This window comes from Neltuma alba, unplaced genomic scaffold (genome assembly GCF_004799145.2).
Source record: "Neltuma alba isolate B1F8T4 unplaced genomic scaffold, ASM479914v2 tig00006623_pilon, whole genome shotgun sequence".
Classification (NCBI taxonomy): domain Eukaryota; kingdom Viridiplantae; phylum Streptophyta; class Magnoliopsida; order Fabales; family Fabaceae; genus Neltuma; species Neltuma alba.
This window is the reverse complement of record NW_021634516.1, coordinates 24,532-47,019: the sequence shown is the minus strand read 5'-3', so window position 1 is coordinate 47,019 and position 22,488 is coordinate 24,532. Positions and strand designations below refer to the sequence as shown.

Here is a 22,488-nt window from a genome sequence, read left to right as displayed (position 1 = left end):
ACCGAAAACCAAATGCAGTAAAAAATGTCCAATGCATGTATGCTTCAAATCCTCATAATTACTAAGAAAAGTAAGACATAAACCAAATCGACGTGATAAAGATACTCTATAACATACGGCAGCAAAGATTATATTTCAGCAAAATTTAAAGTGTTTAAGAAAATGACCGAACACTCAGTCTAGAAGGAAACGATTTAGGTTCAGTAGAAACATCGGTAGATCTTTTTTCTTACCGATCATTATTAGCAGCTCACATTAATGATGGCACATAAGCACATAAATTACATTGCCTTCCATTGAATAAATAGACAAAGTATTTGACAAAACGTTAAAGAAATAAAGGGAAATGCCACACAATAGAATCAAAATCTTTCGCCAGTACTCCCAATCCCAAATTCCCAATCTTGTTCCAATCGGAAGGCTAATATTTCTCAGCAACTCGTTCTTCAGTTTAATGCTGAATTTCTCATCACTGTGACAAATAGCCCAACTTCCAACATTTGGTCTAAAAAAGTTGTTAGGATAAAATTTCCAGGTGCTGCACATAGGGCTTACAACATGAATAGAAGCAGTCTTGGCCATAATAAACAACATTGTAGCAGAATGGGGGTTAATTGGCTAAAAAGTACCTCATTTACTCCGTTTCTTGGCTTCACTATATAAGACGACTCCAATAACTGTGAGAGTATATCCAAGCATTCCAGTCACTGATACAGGATTCCTAAATATCAAAATGGAGATAACAACTGCTACAGCTCCTTTAGCATTTCCTAGGACCTAAAAGAGCCATTGATCCTTCAAGTCAAGTAATATACAATATAATATAGTAGCTTTTAAATATATTAAAAAATCAATTATACGACTACCCTATCCTCTTTCACAAAAAGATATGCGTATTATAAGTGAACTTGTTCAAGCCAGAACTTGTTTGTCTGACATGGGGAAGGATTAGGTATTGCTAGGAATATCATGCAAATGATTTACAGGACCAAAAGTCAAAAGAATCAGGATTTTAGGAAGCCTTTTTAGATGAAATTTGTGTTTTTTAGAAATTTTACTAATCCTGTCAACATGCTTTTCCATAACCACTGTTGTCTCATGCAGTGTGTAGAAAGTCATGCAAAACTTTGTTACCTAGCCAAACAAAAGAAAATGTTAACCTAGGACAAACTTCCTAATATGTACTTTTTTGGTTGGCCAATAACCTTTCTTACACATAAAGATATAGGGTATTCTAAAACGTATAACACTTTTAGAAAAGCATCAAATTGTACTGACGCAATATAATATCTTACATTCTTATGTCACCACCGAAATACCAGTGTGGCTACAAGTTGTTCATACCCATACCAGGTATGTACCTGTTACCGGCACACGTTGAGTATGCCTAAATGCATAGAAGGTACGTATTCTTTTTTGAAAAAATTAAGCCCAAATGATATAGATTTATTTCAATTTTCAAGTACAATAATTGGGTAAACAAAAGCTGGCAGAAATATCTATTATTCTTTCTCTTTAATCATAATATTATTGTTCACTGATTTATGGATGATAATTTTTTTTTAAAAAAAAAATAGAGTTAAACAGAAGAATAAAGCAGAAGGGAAAATAAATATATATTTATTGCCAATTTCTCATATCAAATATTTAAGATATTCCTGAAATATGAAAGGGTAAAGAGAGATAAATGATTACCTGCAGGGTTAAGGCACTGGTGTGCTTTGTGACCAAGAAATTGGTCAAATTCACTAAATATGCTAATGCAGAATTGAATATAAGTAACCACAAAATCCTTGAATCATCTCTGGCAAGTGCAATTGTAATTCCAACAACATCTTCCTCCATTATTATTGCCGCTGGAAGAAGGAATGCAACAGCCACCGGTGCCATGTACATAAGAAGGTTCATAGAATTAAGCTTTTCCCTGAGAAGTCAACGAATCCATTTCAGTAGCAGCCAGGCCTTAAGTACTAAGATACTTATTATTTTATGGATGGCACTCATTCAATCAACAGTGCATGATGAATAGATGATATTTCACAAATGCTCATATCGAATGGCAGGAAAGTTTAAGCACATTACGCTTCAGAAGACAGCAAGACTCCTTGAAGCACAGTTTTAAGTGCCCGAGCTGCTGTAGCACCAACGCACATTATAAATCCAAATAAATGAAAACTTGGCTCTCCCTTCACACAAGAGAAAAGACATTAAGTACCAGGAATTATAGAATGTTAACTTCAAGCAGAAATCAATTGTAAGCTTTTCTTTTATGGGATGTAACTTTTAATCAACAGTTTGTTAATCCATTGTCAACAATGTCAAAAATAATAAGCGCACTGGAGCCCACAATTAATTAACATTACAGATCCCTTCCCCCCTTCTAGTTTGACAGGCATAATCAAACTGTATTCGGAAAAGTCAAACAAATAACATCTAGGTTTATTGTTCATTTAGGTCAATGAGGGCCCGCCTCTTGATTAAATGTGTGCATGCAACTTGTTGGCATCACAAAAATAAATTACATTGTCAAGAGTAATTACCGACACTAAAACTTAAAATTAACATATAACACGCGCAACATTAAGTAATATATACCCCTTCTAGGAACTATTTTAGCACAGTGATGAATGCGAGCCATCCCTCCCTCTTGAGCTACTCGACTTTAACTAAATTTCTTAATACCATGAAGTTGTTAAGATGTCCTTATAACGAGCAGGGGGGGTCGTACCATTCATTAATCTTCTTTCAAAGAACCTGAACATACCATTTCCATATAATTATGATCAGCCAAAGTAGGTATAGACCGGCAAAAAAGATCTTAATTACATGCCGTTTTCCCAAATCTCAACCACCACAATATAGCCCATTCTCATATTGTGTTAGTATCATGAAATACACACAATAAATAAGACTAACAGAAAGACAAGAGATAGAGACAGATACCCCACTGGCAATCATAACGCCGGCAACTACAGGAATGAGAGTGATATAGGTGAGCCATCCCTCCCTCTTGAGAGTCATAAGGTAAGCAAACACGGCAGTGAAAAAAGGCGTCGTCGCACCCACCGCTTGGTTAAACGACACAGGCAGGTACCGGAGGGAAATGTTCCCGCCTACTACCGACAAGCAGAAGATAAGACCCAAAGACGATATCTTCACAAATTGGACCCGCGACCTCACCGTCTGCAACGGCGCGACTTTGAGCCAAGAAATAGCGACGTAGCTAAGAATCGAACAGGCCATCATGTGACACAGCGTCAAAAAAATCGGGTACCTGAACCCATAATTGCTCAGCAAGTACTTGTTCAGAAGCAACACCCCAATGTTGGACGAGTACCAGCACGCTACAAGTCCGAAGGTGAATAACCGGCCTGAGGCTGGAACCTTCATGGCGGGAAGCAATTCCAATTTCGGAAATCCCAACTGTTGGATGGCAAGCAATGGGTTTGATAGATTCAGTTAGGGTTAGGTTTTTCCCAGAGACAAAACTTCAAAGGAGAAGAAGAAGCAGTGTGGGTCGAGAAAAAGAGAAGGAAAATTCGGGAAGAACCCAAAAGGGAAGGAAAAAGGGTCAGAGGAGGTAAGTTTCTGTAAATGGTTTTGAGAAAAAAGAGGATTTTCAAAATGAGGGAACAGAATGTGAGTTGATTGAAGAATTGGGGATTGCCGTTTTGGGAGGAAGATGAAAGGAATTACAGAGAACGAACGATGCAGAGTAAGAAGCTCTGGAAGGAGGTAGTGTGGGACGAGGAAATTTTAGCGGCAACACCATACGCAGCAAAGAATCCTCATTTTTACTATAAATAATGAATATATTAAGGAAAACTTTTCTTGTTATTCCCAGAGTATTTAGATTATTTCCAAAATAAAAATACACACGCATTTTGAAAGTAGAAACCCGTACCCCAAAAAAAAAAAGGGGGCTTCATCCATATTAAAAATTTGTCTTTGTTTTATGTCATATTCCCTCCTATTCAAAATATAAGATGAATTTTGTTGAAGAGATTTATTTTTTTTTATAAAATACATTTCAATTTTATCTAAACATTTAATAAGTTTGTTCTAATTTTATCCTTGACATAAGCATTTACGAGTGTTTTTCATTTATTTTTTGACTTGTTTTCTTATTAATAAGGACATATTTGAAATATATATATATATGCCTTACATATTTATTGTTATAAACTGATTTTTTAATAAACATATATCAGTCAATTTTATCTTATACTATTTTTAGTCCTTAATATAAGAGTTAGTTAACTAATTTGAATAGATTAAGAAAATTAGTTAAGTTAGTTATTTGTAATAAATAAGTATTGTTTTTCTTAAAATACCCTTGCTAATCAAGTGTCATTTAATGAAACATTTAATATGTGCAACTATTACAAAAGACTACTTTAAAAAAATAAATAAATATGATAGCCAAAGTATTTTTAAGTATTATATTTAGAACTAAATTAAAATTAAAACTAGTTTTTATATTTAGAAGCGGAGATAGTATTTTAAACTGAAGGCAATATATAACGGACTTATGAAAAATCTAAATTATTATACGAAATAAATGCTTTTTAAACCGAAGCGACATAAATGCTTTTTTTTTAACTTTTTTTTTTTGCCAAAATTTTTTTGAACCTTTGAAATAAATGCTTTTGAACTTTTAGTACAAGTACTATTTTGCTAAAAAAAACTTAGTATTATTTATTTATTTGCCTCTTTAAGAATTGCAAATTTTGTGGTTTTCTTTGTGTTTTGGGGGAAGAAGATAAGAAGTCATTTTGGCTGCTAACGAAAAATAGAAACTTGTAGGTGAGACGTGCAAGTTAGATATTTTCAAATTGACAGCTCAGATAGTTCAATGCACAACTTTTTCTTAAGTAAAATATATTTCTTTTATAAGTTTTCTCATGTTTTATATGTGTAACGTGCTACCGTTTATACAATTTCCATTTTAAGATTATTTCACAGTAGATTAAATAAAATATTTTAATTAGAAAATAAACTAAACGTATGTATTAAAATTTAAAGTAGAAAATAGCGATGATGCAATTAAAAATATAAATCAGATGGTACAAAAATTGAGAGCATAAACAAGCAGGTGCTACCAGAGTTATTTTGAAGATTAAAAAAACGAATAATTTCTCAATCAATATTAAATTAATAGGTATTGAAGGATTATTTTTTTTTTTGCCAACTTGAAGGATTATTATTAATTTTTAATTAAAATTACATTTAAAAAGTATAATTTAATTCACTTTGTCCAAAAAAAATAATTTCCCAATTTTCTATCATAATTGTATGGCATACTTTTTTATTACAATTTTAACGAGCCAATTGCTTTCATAAATAGGTATAGTATGATCCCTCAAGCGAATGGTTTAGTTACGGCCTAAGGTGAGCCGTAGTTGTTTTCTTTTTATATATATTTAAATTAAATTCTTTCATCTGTTTATTTAATTTAAGAAGATATATTGTAACAATTAAAAGAATGTTCCATCTTATATTTAATCTTTTCAACAAAAGAATAAATAGACAAAATTAAAAGAACCATATGAATGAGCTGTCCATATCTATTCACATGGGGCAAAATTTGTTTTCTTTTATCCGAACTTTGTCGCCGCATTATCACCCTACCGTCCACAATTTTATACGGATTATTTTTTGAAATTTGGTTCAAAATTAAAAAAAAAATTATATAATAATATTACCTTTTTTTTTATAACACGTACAAACAGTATATTAAAAAATTACGTTAATCCATAGTGCATTGATAAGGTATCATAGGGAAGTATGTTTAAAAATGTTACATTGGAAGGCCATTTCGTCCCTGCCAATTTCTTTCGCCCCATCCTAAAGAATTGATATCAGCATTATTATAACAAGTTGTGAAAAGTGTAACTTTTAAACCACTCGTATTCCCTGCCTGCAGAACATCATCATCGCCATGTGGAATCATTATAAAAGCTCAATCTATACTTTTCAAGAGGAATCAAGGGGAAGTATGTTTAAAAATCAGTCTATTTCAGGCAAGTTGTCATGGAAGCTCAAGCTACCTTACGAGATAATACTGTTTTCTGAGAGGCTTCTAAGAGATGATATGCAGTATGAAATGTAAATCAAGAAAGCATCAGTTGCAAAACGATGATAAGTGTCTTCTTTGTGATGGTGCTTATGAAACAAGACATCTGAACTTGTTTGGCAAACTCTCGAAATCACCCCAAAAGGTTATTTTACGTTTTACGAGACAAAACATGTCTCACCTATTTACCTCACACAACATAAGATCACCTAAAATAAATTAATAAAAACTCCTCAAATGCTTATCTGCATTATTTTCATTCACCAGCTCTGTCAGGTTTGCGATTGATTTCATTCTTCTTGCTAGTGACTGGGAGATCGTTCAATTAATGATTGGACTGCAGAGTTATTCTCAACAACAGGAAATTCCAACTCACATTTGCAAGGATTGGAAATTGGATGGATGTTCCTAACCATATCTAATTTGTTAGCATAGAAATGAAGTGATATAGTCAGAAAGCAAGTATCCTAATCCGATGCAAATATTTTCCTGATCAAATAAGAGCCAGAATCCTACGCTTCAGAGGATACAGATTGGTTCGCACCTATGGCATATCCTCGACGATACAAGACTTCTGCTTTAGCCCTTGTGTCTTGGGATTCCACTCGGCACTTCTATATTATACACATTATAGTATATACGTTTTTGTTTCAGTGGGTGAAATATCATCTCCCAGATTCTCTCATCCTGAAGTCAGCTCCGCCAGGATAATAAATTTAATGAAAAATCATAACTGCTCAGAAAATTTTGGTTGATCAAATAATCCAAAACTTCCACTGATGGACTAGTAGTAATTTCTATCCCCGGTTCCAACAAAATGAATAAATACTAAAAGCTATCTCCTACACAACCTAGAAAACTCAATGAAACACTTGCTATAACAAGAGGTATCCAAGGCCGAGAACAGCGGAGAAACTGGTGCATCATGTTGACAACTATGGTACAAATAATGACCAATGAAGGAGCATATCTCAAAAATCAGTAAAACCAAAGATAATACACATTCTTACTGTCTAATATCTTCACCAGCATAAATCCCCTCATCTCCGAGCTCCTCTTCAATTCGAAGCAACTGCATCAAAAAGGTGGCCATATCACGCAATGCTTCAGGGGAAGAGTCACAGGATAAAAAATATTTTTAAAGAACTTATATACATCATCAGGGTAAAAACAGAAGTCATCAATTGAAAAATAAACAGATTCGATTACTTTCCCTTTTTCAATAAAAGTGATTAGATCAACTTTATATGAAAATTTTTTGTTTTATTGATGAGAAGAGAAAGCAATACAACAGAAAAAGGCAAAAAATGCTCCCAAATTACAGTTGAGAAACTAAACAGACATTACTTCAAAAGCCATTTGTAATCTTTTCCAACATCCACAGGGGACTCACTGTCAAAAGAAATACTTCCTTTGTCCTAATTATAAGGCCTTGTTTGTAGTGTACAAATGATGACTTATAAATAGGACCGGATGTAGTAAATAAATAAAAAATTCCCATTTGCTGAAATCCAAAGGGAGGCCAAAAGAAGTAATTCTTTTACAAAGATCTAAACAAAAGAAACTTATTAAAAACTACTGCATTCCATTCTACCCATGTATACCAGAAGGCTGCAAAAACAGCAATGTGCCAAAGAACTTCATGCTTCTTAGGGCTACTAGTTCCAAGTCTTCATAATAGTGCAGTAAAATAACTAGCATGAGAACCCCAAAAAACCTGGTTATATTTTTCAAGACGCTCTCCTCTGCAAGGTGCACCTGCTTTGATTTGACCAGAAGCAAGTCCCACAGCTAAATCAGCTATAAAAGAATCTGCAGTTTCTCCACATCTATGAGAAACCACCATTCTCCAATGAGCTTCCTTAGACTGCTTCACCACTTCAATGACCTCTGTCACAGTTCCAACTTGGTTGACCTAGATTTCGATGAGAAATTATCATATTTTTAACCATAGTGGCATACCAGTTGCAACTTGATTGATCAAGATTACAGAAAAAGAGACTTCTCTTTCTTAAATAAAATAGAAGAGTACAAAGGAGAGGATCACAATATCCTTCCAAATAACAAGGGACCGATTAGAAAACCAAAATACATGGAACCCAATTTGTAAATTGTTCTCTCCTAAAATATTAACTATCACAATGAATTAGAATATAGCATCCACACAGAGTAAGCTTTAAGTCCACACTCCACAAAAGTCCTATGGTCCTAAATGATACTTAGTTAGGAGACATAATTGCTTTAATGGAAAACAAATTTAATTATCAAAAAATTAAAATCAGATTATGTAGAATTCATCATAAAATATTAGTCAGTTACCTTAAGAAGAAAAGCATTGCAAGCAGACTCAGTGATTGCTCTCTCAATGCGTTTTACATTTGATGACAACAAATCACCCCCAACTACCTGCAGGACGAGCGAAACAGAGATTAAGCATATAAACAGAAGCTCCTCTCAGCAGCAAACAGACCAACTGACATCCGAGTGATAAGACGAGAATAACATTCCTCCAAAGCCACAAGATGACTGACCAAAAAAGGAAAAAAAAAAAAAAAAGAAGTTATCTTGACATTGTAGTTCTGCACTGGCATTGACATACTAACAATCATTATGTAATTATTTTCCGCCTATCCAATAAACACCGAAGGTAACTGCCTACTACATAGTATCTGTTAATTGGATGCATGACATGGGATGAACAGAGAATGAGTGCACATAAGCAAAAGTTAAACATTAACTGTTTTAGAAATTAAACCTGACAAAATCCAAGACTTGAGAAATGCTTAAAATGTTCCCAATCTTCCTTGTCAAATGGATCTTCTATTGATACGATTGGGTATTCTACAAATTGAGGGGGGAAAACCAATATAAGCATATAAAGTGAAGTTCAATCAATATATAAAGCTAAAGTCACAACAAAAGTCATGACAACTATTTACCAGCACATAGTTCCCTGTACAAGTCTATCATATCCTCTGCTGACTTGAAATTCTGTCCAGACTTTTGAGGAGATTTAAAGTCCAGATCATACCTTGTACCTGTATAAGGAAAAAAAATAAACAGATCAAAATTAAACCAGTTACTGATTGCAAAGTTTCAGAACATATTCTCCTGCAGTTAAAGCCAACTTTAACAAGTTAAAAGAGCCATGCGCATTCTTTTTTCCTTCATTGACCTTTAGATTTTCTGCGCTCCAACAAGAATTCCCTTTTACTACCAGTCCTTTTGTGCCTCGTACAGTGACAGTGACTCTTGAAAAGTGAGAATAATATTGACTATTAAAGGTTGAAATTTGTAAGGGTTTCAATACCACTGATATAACCTGATTTAATATACTTTGCTCACACTAATGTTTCCTCAATATGTAAAATAAGTAAAAAACCTAAGCCCGAGGCAAAAGGGGGGGAAAAAAAAGGATGGTTACCAGAATGAATAAGTACTATTTCTTTTTCAATATACAGATAACCACACTTAATATGCGTTTCTTAAAGCATCTCTAGAGAGGAGAGAAATAAATGGCGAGTTGAGATATCACCTAAATTTGATGTATATGGCGTCAGTACAATTATTGAAACATACCCCATTAACATGCAAGATTACTATTTTGCAAAGCTCTCAGCAAGACTATGTTTTGTAGAGGTAGAGCAAAGTAAAAGAATTTGTATTAGTTAGCATTAAAAAAAAAAAAATGTGTGTTAGTTTAACACAATTAATAAAGCTCAGTAGCAACATGGTCACTCTTCTTTATAACAAAAAGCAATATCAGAGTCAACAGGCTAGAGCAGGTTTCATCTTGTCCAGTATCTTTAAGTAAATAAGGTACAGAAAATTAGAATTACCTATGCAAAAAGTTGTAGCAGCAACATCCAGAGCTATCTTTATTTTCTCGTTATAACCAGATCTGCCAATAGCCTCCTTTACAAGATCCAGGGCTTCTTTAAAGCTGATGAGAATATTCAGATATGGTCAGACAAAATCCAAAAAAAAGGTGCCTTTAACAATCTTATTTAGGGAGGAGTACCACATAGACCAAGCGTGAACTTCATAATAATTAGATAATTACTTACAAAATGTAATTATAAAATTGATAGACAGATTAACTGAAACTTCTCGTATTATTGTGAAAATTTTTCTGAAGGCCAGGGCTAAAAGTACATTTTCTGATACATTCTCGTTTTGATTAGCTTTACATCAAAAAGAGGACTCAACCTGAATATTACTCATTTAATTGTGAACACGGATTTTTGAAACCTATGGGGATGTCTGTTAAATCAATACTCAAACACAAAACACTTGCCTGGAGACATTAGGAGCAAAGCCACCATCTTCTCCAACATTACAACCATATGCACCAAATTTTTCTAAAATAACAGCCTGCCATTTCATTATCATAAATACAAATCAGTGAATCGGTATGAACATGATATCTTCGTGTGGATTTTTACTGTTAGGATTCTCTAATTCATCATTAGTGAACAATACAAATATTTGGCTAAGACATAACATATTTGAAGCCATGAAGAAACATAGTTATACAAAGATCCCAGAAATAGATGAGCAAACAGCAAAATTAGTTAGGACTGAAGGAGGACCAGAAACACTTGTCAAATGTCTTTCACATGAACAAGAACTTGTTTCCAATGGACATACTTTGCAGAAAGAGAAAAGTTATTCAGAAGCCATACTAAGTCGCAGCAAGAATGTTGCACCCATAAAATTAGAAGAACACATTGAATGTCTCTCTCAGACTAAGTGCTAACTAACCATGTTCTCCCAAACTTATGTTTCTAGCTTTGGAACGCATAAAGGAGTGTCGGATCAGGAGAAAAACGAAACTTCAACAGAGAAGAAAAAATAATGCAGATAAAAAATAAAAGAAAACAGACAGACAATCACCTTCAAGTGATGATAGGTCTCTGAACCCATTCTCAATGCCTCCTCAAATCTGTTTGTTCCGGTAGGTAAAATCATAATTTCCTATTCAGAATCAAGCTTATCAATTTAATAAAGTGAAACTACGTGCATTGAAATAAATACGGCAGGTAAACAACAGTATCAAAACAAAAAACCCAACAACCATAGTCAAACAATCTGATCATAACTCATTACAAAAAAATATGAATGAGCAAAGTAGTCAATCCAACATTATCAAATATCTATAGAAAATTATGAAGCAGAAGTTAAAATTCCAAATGAACTTTGAAATGTTTACATTATATATCAAATTCTCAGTAAAATATGTTTGCAAAACATACTCCTATCTTTAAGCCGCAGTTTGTATGGATTGTCACAAATTAAACGCTTGGATTCTGAAAAAATGTACCATTACAGGACCACATTGCAATTTAGTTCGTAGGTTATATTCTATTCATCTAGTTTGCTATGTTAGCATTCCTTTTAAACAAACTCAAAGCAATTTTACATCCAGAACTTTAAATTAATAATAGGCTCACAACCTTGGTTATTACTGTTTACTTCCTCCCGAAAGGTAGAAGATTGCTTCAAGCAATATACCAAAGAACAGAAAAACTCTCCCATTGACATAAATAAAATGTGGAAAAAGAACGTTACACAATATCCAGATGTGAAATTGCAGTACTTCTTGATCTTTCGTTTCATAACAGGCAGCGGAGGAGGGGGGATTAAGTTAAGTAAAATAGGTGAAATAAATAATAATATCAAACCATCAAGATATTGCATTGCAAGTTGAGGTAAAATTACCTGAATGGCAAGATTGTTTCCAGCATGTTTTCCACCACTTATAACAGTAAAGGCAGGAACAGGAAGCATTGGGCTGGTTTTTCCGGAGAGATCAGCAATGTGCTTGTAAAGTGGAACCTGATATTTTTTATGCTTTTCAATCACTTTGAAAGGACAAGCAAATTTATTTTCACATAAAAAACTAGAAAAATATTCAAATTAACAAAGAGTCATGCCTCCTTTTCTGCAGCTCCAGCTTTACAAGCAGCAATGGACACAGCTAATATAGCATTGACTCCAAGCTCTCCCTATAGATAAAAGCAAACATATAACAATAAAGAATTCTACAAGAATTGCAAGGTCTTGCAATCTGCTATAAAATCTCCAAACTTGGAACGCATAATTAATATCTTAAATCACAACATATAAATGAGAGAAAAGTCAGTCACACATACAGTCTTTATTAAGCTTTCCAAGAGAAAACAAAATATGAAAGCATCACATGGAAATTGCATTATGCATTGGATAATTGAAAACACGTTTTCATTAAGAACTAGATGATCAATAATCCCATGTAATTTGTTTTCACTATCTTAACTACAGCTGCATATAAGGGATCAATTCTCTGGGAGGATTCCATCCCTTACTTCAACTAGCTCAACCAGTCAATCAATCGTTTAAGGAATTCTTGAAATCAATTCCTATTTTGGGCTCAAGAATCACAGGTAAGTAGAATTATAATATTATCCAACCTCTTCAACAGAATATTTTCATCCTAGAATGCAAGGAAAAACCACACAGAAAAGTGAACCAGTGATTACATGTATTTATGCTTCCAACAAGCAATTGCTTGTGTTTACATTCAAGGGGAAAACACCTACCTTCTTCTCTGTTTTGTCCAGATCTATCATGGCCTGATCAATTTGGTGCTGAAGTGTTGGGTCCATACCAATCAGTGCTTCAGATATTTTTTCATTAATATTTTTAACTGCTTTAGCCACACTATTTCCAAGATATACACCCTTGTCCCCATCACGTAACTCTACAGCCTCATACCTGAGATCCTTAATCCAAACAGTTAACGTTAATTATGTATACTTTTAGAGAAAAAGAACCTAATAAATAATCAAACAGCTAGTAAGAATAATCACAAACACACACAACCACATTGCTGAGCCTAATCACCCATCCATGACAATATGGTTTATATAAAAGCAGGAGTGACAGCAGAAAAACATGAAACTAGCAACTACAAAACCACAATTGCAGTCCAATCGGGTTGCAACCACATAGTGGCTGCATCAAGTGATAAGAATTTAAAACTGATCGGCCTTGTCAAATGAATAAATTTGTATAACAAACTCGGACTATCAACCATGATATAATGTGATTAGAAAAACTCAAACCGACGCACAATTGCCTTGAAATAAAGTCAATTCCTAACAGGAAAATGCGACTCTAAATAGTTTGCCACTTTGCCTAATGATACCACAATCCCACAACAATAACAGCAAATATAATATGGTAACTACAAGAGGAATGATAGCAAAATCGACTGCATTATGCCCACAGAAATTGATTACCCATCATTGTTGGCAAGGAGAATCACAAGAAACTTTGATCAAATAAAGAAGTCAGTAACTTACACCCTTTCCTCCATTATCTTACTTATTTTCCATAGATCATCCCAGTTGATGTATTTCAAAATATCAAACTATAATTGAGCACTTTAAACCAGGACAAGAAGCAGCAACACTTACATCCCAGTGGAATTGCCGCTGGGAACCGACGCACGGAACATGCCTTTATTAGTGTACAGGTCCACTTCAACAGTTGGAATTCCTCGGCTATCAAGGATCTGCCTCGCCTTAATTCTCGTGATCACAGACTGAACTGCTTTTCTCATATGATTGGACTGACCTCACAAAAGATAACGACAAAAAAAAAAAAAAACATAAACAGGCAGGTAGATGCAAGACCACCGAATTCCTTCAGCTCCCAAAAAAACAAAAAATCGATGCTTAGACAACCCGAGTTGCTCATTGCAATTTCCCGAATCAATTGAAAGGAAAAAAAAAAAAAGTGACAAGATGGAATGGAAATTACAATGAAGAGCACAGGATCTGGGGTCTTGGCCCTAACAGCAGCATTGACGGCATCTTCGATTTTCCGGGAAAGCAGGTGCTTATCCAGATATTCTTGCACTGACATTTTTTTTTTTTTGTTGACTTCGAACAAGTCGGAAGAGCTGATTCTTCTGTTTTCTCCTTCGCGATATCTGTGACTCTCCCACTCACAGACTTGAAATTTCGAAACTTTTTGAATAGGCTCAGTGCGCTCGCTAATGGCTAATTAATTGTTCGCTGACTAGTGATGTGCATGTCTTGGACACGCCCACGGCGGTGTGGCTCGACTGTGTCTGAAAGGAACGCGGTAGAACTGGCGATGCGGTGCGCCCACGTTAAACGACGGCGGTGTTGCCCTCTTTCTTCCCTTTCGGTTTTTTTTTTTTTTTGTTTTGGGACCGTGCCCGCTTTCTCACCGCAGTAATACAATTGAATTTTTTTTATAAGAGAAAGTATTAATATAATTTTTAGTTCTCAAATTTGTATTCATTTTAATTTTGATCTTTTAAATTTCAAATCATTAGTTTTGATCCCTTAAAAGGTAAAATAATTCAATATTTGAAGAACCAAAGTTAATATTAACCCATAAAAAAAATTAATCTATGTTTTTGGCTACAGAAGAAAAATTAATCTAATGATTCTTATAAGTTTATTTGATTTTTAATCATGTTTTTGGGCATTTTTTATTACATTCTTACGGTGTTTTAACTATAAATATTGATCATTATATTCATAACTTATTAATTATTGCAAATGTGAGTGCTAATTAAATGACACATAAGTTACTACAAAATATAAATTTTTTTTTTAAAAATATGGAACACAATTTACTTATTATACGTAATCGGATTTCCTTACATTTGTATATAATACGTAATCGTATTGATTTTAATTTTATTTAAAACCATGTAACAAAATAAACTCATATAATTTCTTTTTGGTTGAGTAACTCAGATATTTGTTGATTAAGAGTTGTGATCAACTATAGACATCATTTTTTACAAATTAACAAATTATAAATATGAGGATTAATGTCTAAAGTTGAGAAAATAGTAAGAATTTAATAAAAAGGACTACAACAAGAATCTGGCGAAACTGACCTACAGACTTTTTTCCCCCTTATACGCCCGCGCGCACCAAATGCATGACAAAATTTATTTGGAGAAATTGCAAGAGATTAAAAAATGAGATGTCTGTTGACATGTTAGTCCTCAATCATGAGTATTGACTTTGACTAAGACTACTAATTGTTATGTTAGGGCTTTGTAGCCCGATGTCACTAGATGTTTTTCATAGGATATCGATGGTAATAATCCGATTATTTGCCACACACGTGAATGCCCGATCCCACCACCAATCAAGGTTATCATCCCCATTAGCGATTTTTGATAGATCTTTTTTTTTGGGCTGTGTTTTCTTGTCGGCTTAGTGATTGCAGTTTACTGCCTCTTAATTTGCTAATGTAAACATCCAAAATTATTGAAACTGTTATGAATATGATAATATTTTTATAGATGTCCATATATATAAATATATCTCATTATCTCTTATTATCTCTATATCTCACAATTATTTCTTATTATTATATAATTTGTAAATTCTATCAAAGATGTAAAACTGTGCTTCTAAATAGACGCCGTGTATAATGTATTAAGCACTCTTAAATAGAGTGAGAAATATTCTCTCTTATTGATCATCTCTTCCTCTGTATGATTCTTCTCTATTTCTTCATTATTTATATCAAAAACTCTATTGTTGAGAATACTTATCATTAATCCAGGTCTTCAAAAAGAAATTAAAAAGTTATAGCTCTGATATAAAAGAAATGCTCCATGATTCAATTTTATGAATATAAGCGAACGCAAACTTCGCCTACATCATTTCACTATCCATAATCTTTTTTAAAGATTTTTTAGTAAGAGCACTCCAATTTGTCTGTGGGCATCTCGATTCATTAAAAAGTTATACATTGATCAGCTGAGAGCGGAGAAAATCCTACTGTGGGACTCAATGCACTTTTCCTGTCAATTCATTCAATACATTCATAAATTCCGTAGAAATGAGAACACTTTCAAAGGACTAAACACGTAGTATGGTATAAACAGTAAGCCTTCTTTTATGCTGCCAACACAAATGCGCTGGATGAACCTGTGAAGTGACGAATTGACCCAAATAGGCTCTTTGATGCACCAAAATGTCTGATTCTGTACACACTAGGGGAAGCATTTTGTGGGATTCTCCATTCTATGGTTGCTTGACTCCGAGTGCTAAACCTGGAAGGTCTTGACCACTTGAAGCGCAGGCAGAAATCATCATCATCATAAGCAGGAACCCAAGTGTCCTTATCTTGGAGGGCTTCCACAAGGGCAAATGTACCTTCAGTCATAAGGTCATTCCGAGGGCAAGCCGACCAGAACTTAACCGTCACCATTTCGCCTCTCCTAAAGGTGGAGTTCTTTGGTACATCAGTGATCACGTCCCCAAAGTTTACACCGAGCGGGGTTGCATCCACCACCACCGGCGGGAGTAGGCTTATTTGCTTGCTCAGGAGATCCGGCGGTTGTGGACCTGGTTCCACTGGCTGGCCCCTGATGAGAGCATTTGCAAGCTTCTGGAACTCCTGAATATACGCACTCAGTGTGTGTGGACCATATAATGTGGAAGCACCCTGGAAATTGAAGTTTGAAGGACACATAATTATTACCATATGCTTCTGAGAAATGATGCATAATCAAATGCAAGTACATTGATTAATCGGATAATCTTACTAAGGGAAGCTACAAACTTGAAATAGTACTTAAAAAGCCTGTATCCTGTTTCAGTCTCTTTCTTTACTGTTATGTGACATGCTAATACTCCTCCGGTCCTTATTATAAGACCCCATTTGACTTTTTATTTGGTCCTAATTATAAAACCCCAATCCATTTTGTCTCTTATATTTATGCATTTTTTTCCAAGATAATCCTTCTAATAATGATAGTTTTAGCCAATATACTTAATTAGCAATGATATTTTAGGAATGACAACACTTATTTATTATAAATAACCAACTTAACTTACTTCCTTAATCTCCTCAAATAAGTCAATTGGGTCTTATAATTAGGACCGGAGGAGTATGATTTATGAGTAAAATATTCCACCATTGCAATTGGCTATTGCTATTGCAATCTGGAAATTGCACTCCGTGCTTCATATTTCTTTCACAAAGTGACAGCTAACCTCATATCTTTGCACTTCGTATTCTTCGAACGTAGTCACGTACTGTGAATAAGTATTAGTCAACCCCGCTATAACGACATGAATGTTGGGACCAAAATCTTTACTACCACTTAGAACTGTCTTTACAGCATCACGAAGCCGCCTTCCAGCCATAGTTGTGAACTCTGAAAGTAAAATAATGACAGACAAACATGAAGCAACCAAAGAAATATATAGGCCACAGTATCTACAAAAGAAGAGGTAGAATAACGTGAGCTTAGGCAGTGGATGCTGATATCGGACAACATTGGATCTTAAGATGCTTTTAGCACATATGTAAAAGCGAGCTCGATTCAAGCTGCTAGGCTGCAGCCAAGTTTGAGTTGCATCCTATAGTGGCAGAATCTAATTCATCGATATAAGTTTAGCTACAAACTTTATTGTTTGTTTTTCTCAAGCACCAGTTTGTTTGATTTGAGCAACTTTACATTAGCATGGATTTATATATCATAGCTTCAGGCTCTACCAACACAATTGATAATTCCAACTAGTATTAAGCTTCTATTCTCGATGATGTAAAAAATAATTCCAATGGTACCACCATTAGTGGACATAAAAAGAGTAAAATTTGTAATCTCATACCTGCTGGGACACTAAGAATGACGAACTGCCCAATTCGGAAGATCTGGATAGGAAGTATTGAAGGCTGCAAAAAAGGACAAGATTGCAGAAATATTAATAGAAATACAAGTTATCAAGTTATTAGCCTATCTCTATTCTCCACATAAATGAAATCAGATGCAGAGACTTCTATATCAAGCAGCAGTTACCAACAAAAATGATTGGGAACACACCAGTCAAGACATGTAACTTTTTGCAGAAGATGGATCCTCTGGAATACAAACATCTAAATGACTATGGACAAAGGAGTTCATCGGAGTCAATTACCATCACTCTTCTCTACATAATGCATGTAGTAACCACCATGCTCATCAAACTAATCCAGATGTAGCATATCTCAGTATCAACATAATTTTTTTATTTTCCAAGAAAATTGCACAAGTTATACCACAGAATGATTGAGAAAGCAGGACAAGATAAGATGTAATAAGGTTACAAAATTAACTTATCTCACAAAGATAATTTGACTTACTAAAGGAACTAAACTAGACATGTCCGAGCATTTATCCAGTTAACAGAGTCTCTATGCCATCAACCTTCCATTTTTGTCTTTAGCAAACATTGCAAAGATAAAACTAAGCCAAGGGACTATAAGATCATAGAATTCAGGACAGATGAGATAAATTTAGATAATGACTCACAGCCCAATCATATGGTTGCTTCATTTCACCAGTATCGAGCAGAATAGGCTTTGGCTGCTGACATTTCACTTGTTCTCTAGTCGGAGTTTTAAGTACGTTGCGGACCAGTTTCCAAAAAGGATTTCCCTGACATACAAACAGACCAAACAATAAGCAAACATAATGTTTGCAATTCTGTAACCTAGGATTATGAAATGCATAAGGTACGCAATCACTGATTACCTTATCATCACCTTGCTTAAAATCAAAGGCTCCAGGTCCATCTGTTGTTCCAGCTGCAAATGCAAATCCCATTGCAGCAGGACATGTTTTTACTGTCTCAGGAGCTCCTCCTTTATTAATGGTTACATCTTGTTGGGAGAAATCCAAAAAGGCATGTCGAAAATCAATCTTTCCTTTAATCTGTTCAGAGGCTCCATTGAAGAGATCCACAGCTTTTCTGAATTGTCTCTGTCCTATGATACGCGTACTTTCAAATTCATCTGGATAACTACCACATTTGTTACAGACAGCAACTTAGTAATTACAAGGCTTAGGTGAAATCAGTAGGCAATATAGAAGCTTGAGTGTCCAGGAAGTAATTACCCAGGTCCTCGGCCATAGCATAATTCATTCTTCCCTCCACACGTACTATGATTGAAGTCACAAGGTAGTCCAGTGTCTATACAAAAGGCACCAAGGACATTTGGACTAACATCACCGCAGTTCGATTGACAAAATGCAGACACAAATCTAGGCCTATCAACCTGCCTAAGAGCACCTCTCACACGTCTAGCAACACTTGAAGCTTTAATTGCTGGTCTACCAGGAGAAGATTGGAAGGAGGCAGCAAGTTCCAGCAATTCATGGTCTGTGTCAATAAGTGTCATGCAAGGTTATAAATAGGAATATATTATTTTCATGCAAGGTCCTTTATACTGATTGCAGACCTGCGCGTTTAGTCCACAAAAGTAATCACTTTTACCAGAAAATAATAATAATAATCAATATCCAAACGCACCAGATCTTCTCAAAAAGACATGTGAACTGGACAATGATATCCAACTCATATTATTGAAGTGATGAGAAACTTAGCAGTTAGCAAATTGTATGCAATGCAGCAAAGAACATTAACTTGTTTAGAGCATCAAGAAGTCAAAACCAACAACAAAGCAGTCGAGTTTGCAACATATTAAACCACATAAATATAATTCCAACCACACTGTATTGCGAACCCAAAAAAGAAAGTCCTACAACCAATTAAAAATAGTTTGAATAATGCTTCAGACCTATGTGCGTATGATCATTAGTATCGGAGGTATTGACAGTAAAACTTGCCGTTTACTTTTCTCTCCAACCAAAAAACCAGATCAATAAACAGATTATGTGTTGATAAAAAACCTTATATGATATTCATGGTTGGCTGATTTCCAAAACCAATGTCAGGTAAAAGTTTATGCCATTAATTTAAGCATCACCAGATTCCAAGATTTGTCAGCATCACAATTATTATATCCATACAGGGCATGGACCTAAAATTTCTGATATTATTAATAAAAAAGGCATGACAGCACTTCTGTCTCTTAAATCTCTATTAGGAAATGCACTAAAAAAACTTCAACGAATGCATTTAGAGCCAAAAACAAGGCACAAGCAACTTACGATTATTATGAGGACTAGGAATTATGTTTGAGATTCTTCGGGGAAGACCATCATCTTCAAATCCAACAGTGACCTTTTTTCCAGAGCTTTGGTGTTCAAACCAGTCTTCCATAAATCTAGCAGCAGCCCCTTTATTATCCCCACTAATCAATGAGTTTGTGCGGCTCATTGAAGTTCCATGAGTAGCAAACCAATTGAAGCTACCAACAGGGCCCCATTCATCATCGACAAATTTTAAAAGAGTCATGTCTTTATCAACATTATACTTATATTTGCTTCGCTCTGCAGCAGGATTATTGAGATAAGCACTGGGACTGCGATTTACCCCTGCATCTAAGAGCTCTCCTGCAATTTGGAGATAACCTTTGTAAGACCATTAACATAACCATAAGGGAGGGAGAAAATAGATGTTCTAATAATTTTACAACAGAACATATATACAAAGATCATGCATAAGACATCACCTGGACCCAAGAAAATTATTTTTAAAAGCTACAATTTTCTATTCCCAAATCTAAGGGTGGAAAATGGTGAAATAAGCAAAATTAGTTTGTGTTACAAAGTAAGTCACATGTTGGTTTGCATGCATTCTTTTCCTTACCCTTATTGACAAATATTGATCCGCGGCGAAGATTTTCATGAGCCTGGATGATGCTTTTCTCAATTCCATCAACAAGGACATCAAAAGACTGGCGCACAAATCCAAGAGATGTTACAAGATACACAACATATTGGAGATACCCCCCGGGACCAGCATGTGTGTGAATTCCACTAATAGCTACATTCTTTTCAGTATATAGGTCACCATATCTGTCAAACAATACGATGCTCGACGTCAGTCACATAACTAAGGAAATTAAACAGAGACATCAGCTACTACTGGCAGAAATCTAACTAAACATTCTCTAAAGACCAGTTGACCAATTAAGAAAGTTAAATAAATTGCTTTAAAAGACTTATATTCATCGTTTTAATCTCCTCAGATTAGTTAACTGGGTGTTATATTAAGGACTGGAAGTAGTATGATTCTAAGATAAGGATCTTGGGAGAAGGATAGAGAGTAGTTATTATGGTTACCTCGCCTTCAACCTCTCAATTACTTTGATTTTCGCCAGTTGTGAAGCCATGCAAGCATCAAGGTTTACAAATGCTACCCTCTTACCATTGGGCTCCGCAACAATAAAAGAACGTGCTCGCAGCCTGAAGTGGATCCCAGATGCGACTTGATCTGTGTTAGAATACCCCTCCATGTTAACATCCGCAGCAGGACCAGTAATGTCATAACTTCCAAGGCCAATCAAGTAATCAGAATCTGAATACACGATGATATCACTCTTTAGCAGCAGGAGCACAATAAGGGCCCAGACTCGCAAAGCCGTACATGCTCGCCAGCCATTCAAATGACAGAGGGAAGAAAACGCCATCATCACACCGCAACTCAAAAGCCAAAAAAAGAACTGATTTCAACTTTACTCAGTTCTTTTCATTTCCCTAAACCAAACACACCCAGCGTCATAAAACTCGAGTGGGGAAAAAAAGCGCGCGCGCAAACGATTAGTGTTTCAGATTACAATAGTAACCAAAAATAGGAATAAAGAATTTCATATTGCACATTCATATCCGATACATAGCTTAACAATTAACCGCAGCTGGAAAGAGAAACGATTACACTATAAATATATGTTGCTGTTAGTAGAGAAGCTTAGACGATAATTCAGTTTCTCACCGGCCAGAGAACAAGGTTGCGATCTTACAGGAACATGATGATAACGTCGAAGTGGCTGCAAAAGATGATCCAGAAGAAGAAGGCGAGAAGGCGAGTGTGGCGTGAAAGGAAAGAAAATGAGAGGTTTTAGGGAGCAAGTGAAGGCAGGGTGTGCCGCGACTGCGATTGGCTTCTACACTGCTGGTATTTGAATCTTCCGAGATTGACAATATCCCCACCTCCTCACGAAGCCAACCTTCCAATATATGTGTTACATTAATGCCGCTGTTAACAACATTCATTTTCTGTGGATGCTCTTTGGTACTTAATACTCCTCCGATCCTTAATATAAGATTCATTTTACTAATTTGATTAGATTAAAGAAGTTAGGTAAGTTAGTTAATTATAAGAAATGTGATACGTTTTTCCTAAAATACCATAATCATCTTTCTTAATACCCTTCTTCCTCTTCTATTTGTTTATGATTGAAGGAGTATCTATAGGAGTAATTTAGAAAACATTGATAAATATGAGAATGAGTTTTATATTTAGGACCAAAACTAACTCAACAATTGGGTCCTATATAAAAGACCGGAAGAGTATAAATTTAATTAATTAATGTAAATATATTAAAATGTTAATTGAATTAGTTTGACATGATATAACTTTTTTAAAACACTCTAACCATATTTCTTAATTTATTTTTTTCCTCTTATTATT

General features: G+C 34.9%; 3 protein-coding genes across 6 annotated transcripts; all 3 read right to left on the bottom strand.

The window, feature by feature from the left end:
* Window positions 1–222: 222 nt before the first annotated feature.
* Window positions 223–3,482, bottom strand: LOC114750720 (probable sugar phosphate/phosphate translocator At3g11320). Of its 2 annotated transcripts, none has more exons than XM_028939325.1 (5): window positions 3,275–3,482; window positions 2,944–3,183; window positions 2,083–2,186; window positions 1,696–1,924; window positions 223–777 (listed from the first exon to the last, which is right to left on the bottom strand). In XM_028939325.1, the coding sequence occupies exons 2-5, from the start codon at window positions 3,019–3,021 to the stop codon at window positions 631–633; spliced, it is 558 nt and encodes a 185-aa protein (XP_028795158.1). In that variant the 5' UTR covers window positions 3,022–3,183; window positions 3,275–3,482; the 3' UTR covers window positions 223–630. The 2 variants fall into 2 exon arrangements, with proteins under 2 accessions (XP_028795158.1, XP_028795157.1); XM_028939324.1 differs by having other exon boundaries at window positions 223–538; window positions 630–777; window positions 2,944–3,390.
* A 3,326-nt stretch (window positions 3,483–6,808) lies between these two features.
* Window positions 6,809–14,167, bottom strand: LOC114750718 (cytosolic enolase 3). Of its 2 annotated transcripts, none has more exons than XM_028939323.1 (13): window positions 13,883–14,167; window positions 13,537–13,691; window positions 12,658–12,832; window positions 12,013–12,084; window positions 11,798–11,914; window positions 10,973–11,053; window positions 10,374–10,450; window positions 9,916–10,019; window positions 9,016–9,114; window positions 8,832–8,917; window positions 8,396–8,482; window positions 7,794–7,964; window positions 6,809–7,148 (listed from the first exon to the last, which is right to left on the bottom strand). In XM_028939323.1, the coding sequence occupies exons 1-13, from the start codon at window positions 13,985–13,987 to the stop codon at window positions 7,083–7,085; spliced, it is 1,395 nt and encodes a 464-aa protein (XP_028795156.1). In that variant the 5' UTR covers window positions 13,988–14,167; the 3' UTR covers window positions 6,809–7,082. The 2 variants fall into 2 exon arrangements, with proteins under 2 accessions (XP_028795156.1, XP_028795155.1); XM_028939322.1 differs by having other exon boundaries at window positions 7,794–7,991; window positions 13,883–14,166.
* Window positions 14,168–15,748: 1,581 nt separating this feature from the next.
* LOC114750717 (neutral ceramidase 1-like) lies at window positions 15,749–21,952 on the bottom strand. 2 transcript variants are annotated; one of them, XM_028939320.1, is made up of 10 exons: window positions 21,790–21,952; window positions 21,141–21,554; window positions 20,665–20,873; window positions 20,064–20,408; window positions 19,008–19,272; window positions 18,645–18,912; window positions 18,423–18,548; window positions 17,743–17,806; window positions 17,122–17,285; window positions 15,749–16,570 (listed from the first exon to the last, which is right to left on the bottom strand). In XM_028939320.1, the coding sequence occupies exons 2-10, from the start codon at window positions 21,488–21,490 to the stop codon at window positions 16,019–16,021; spliced, it is 2,343 nt and encodes a 780-aa protein (XP_028795153.1). In that variant the 5' UTR covers window positions 21,491–21,554; window positions 21,790–21,952; the 3' UTR covers window positions 15,749–16,018. The 2 variants fall into 2 exon arrangements, with proteins under 2 accessions (XP_028795153.1, XP_028795154.1); XM_028939321.1 differs by having other exon boundaries at window positions 21,818–21,946.
* Window positions 21,953–22,488: the final 536 nt, after the last annotated feature.

Bases quoted from the DNA above. Each gene is read 5' to 3' on its own strand.
- LOC114750720 (XM_028939324.1), bottom strand. From the start codon at position 3,390: ATGAAGGTTCCAGCCTCAGGCCGGTTATTCACCTTCGGACTTGTAGCG. The intron at 1,925-2,082 runs GTAATGTGCTTA...TTGACTTCTCAG, and splicing joins GTCTTGCTGTCTTCTGAAGC to GGAAAAGCTTAATTCTATGA. The intron at 778-1,695 runs GTAATCATTTAT...TGGCTCTTTTAG, and splicing joins CCAGTGCCTTAACCCTGCAG to GTCCTAGGAAATGCTAAAGG.
- LOC114750717 (XM_028939320.1), bottom strand. From the start codon at position 21,490: ATGATGGCGTTTTCTTCCCTCTGTCATTTGAATGGCTGGCGAGCATGT. The intron at 20,874-21,140 runs GTAACCATAATA...ATTGTTTGACAG, and splicing joins ATTGAGAGGTTGAAGGCGAG to ATATGGTGACCTATATACTG. The intron at 18,913-19,007 runs GTAATTACTTCC...CAAATGTGGTAG, and splicing joins TGCTATGGCCGAGGACCTGG to TTATCCAGATGAATTTGAAA.
- LOC114750718 (XM_028939322.1), bottom strand. From the start codon at position 13,987: ATGTCAGTGCAAGAATATCTGGATAAGCACCTGCTTTCCCGGAAAATC. The intron at 13,692-13,882 runs GTAATTTCCATT...TTGTGAGGTCAG, and splicing joins CAGATCCTGTGCTCTTCATT to TCCAATCATATGAGAAAAGC. The intron at 10,451-10,972 runs GTGATTGTCTGT...ATGAAATGGCAG, and splicing joins AGACCTATCATCACTTGAAG to GCTGTTATTTTAGAAAAATT.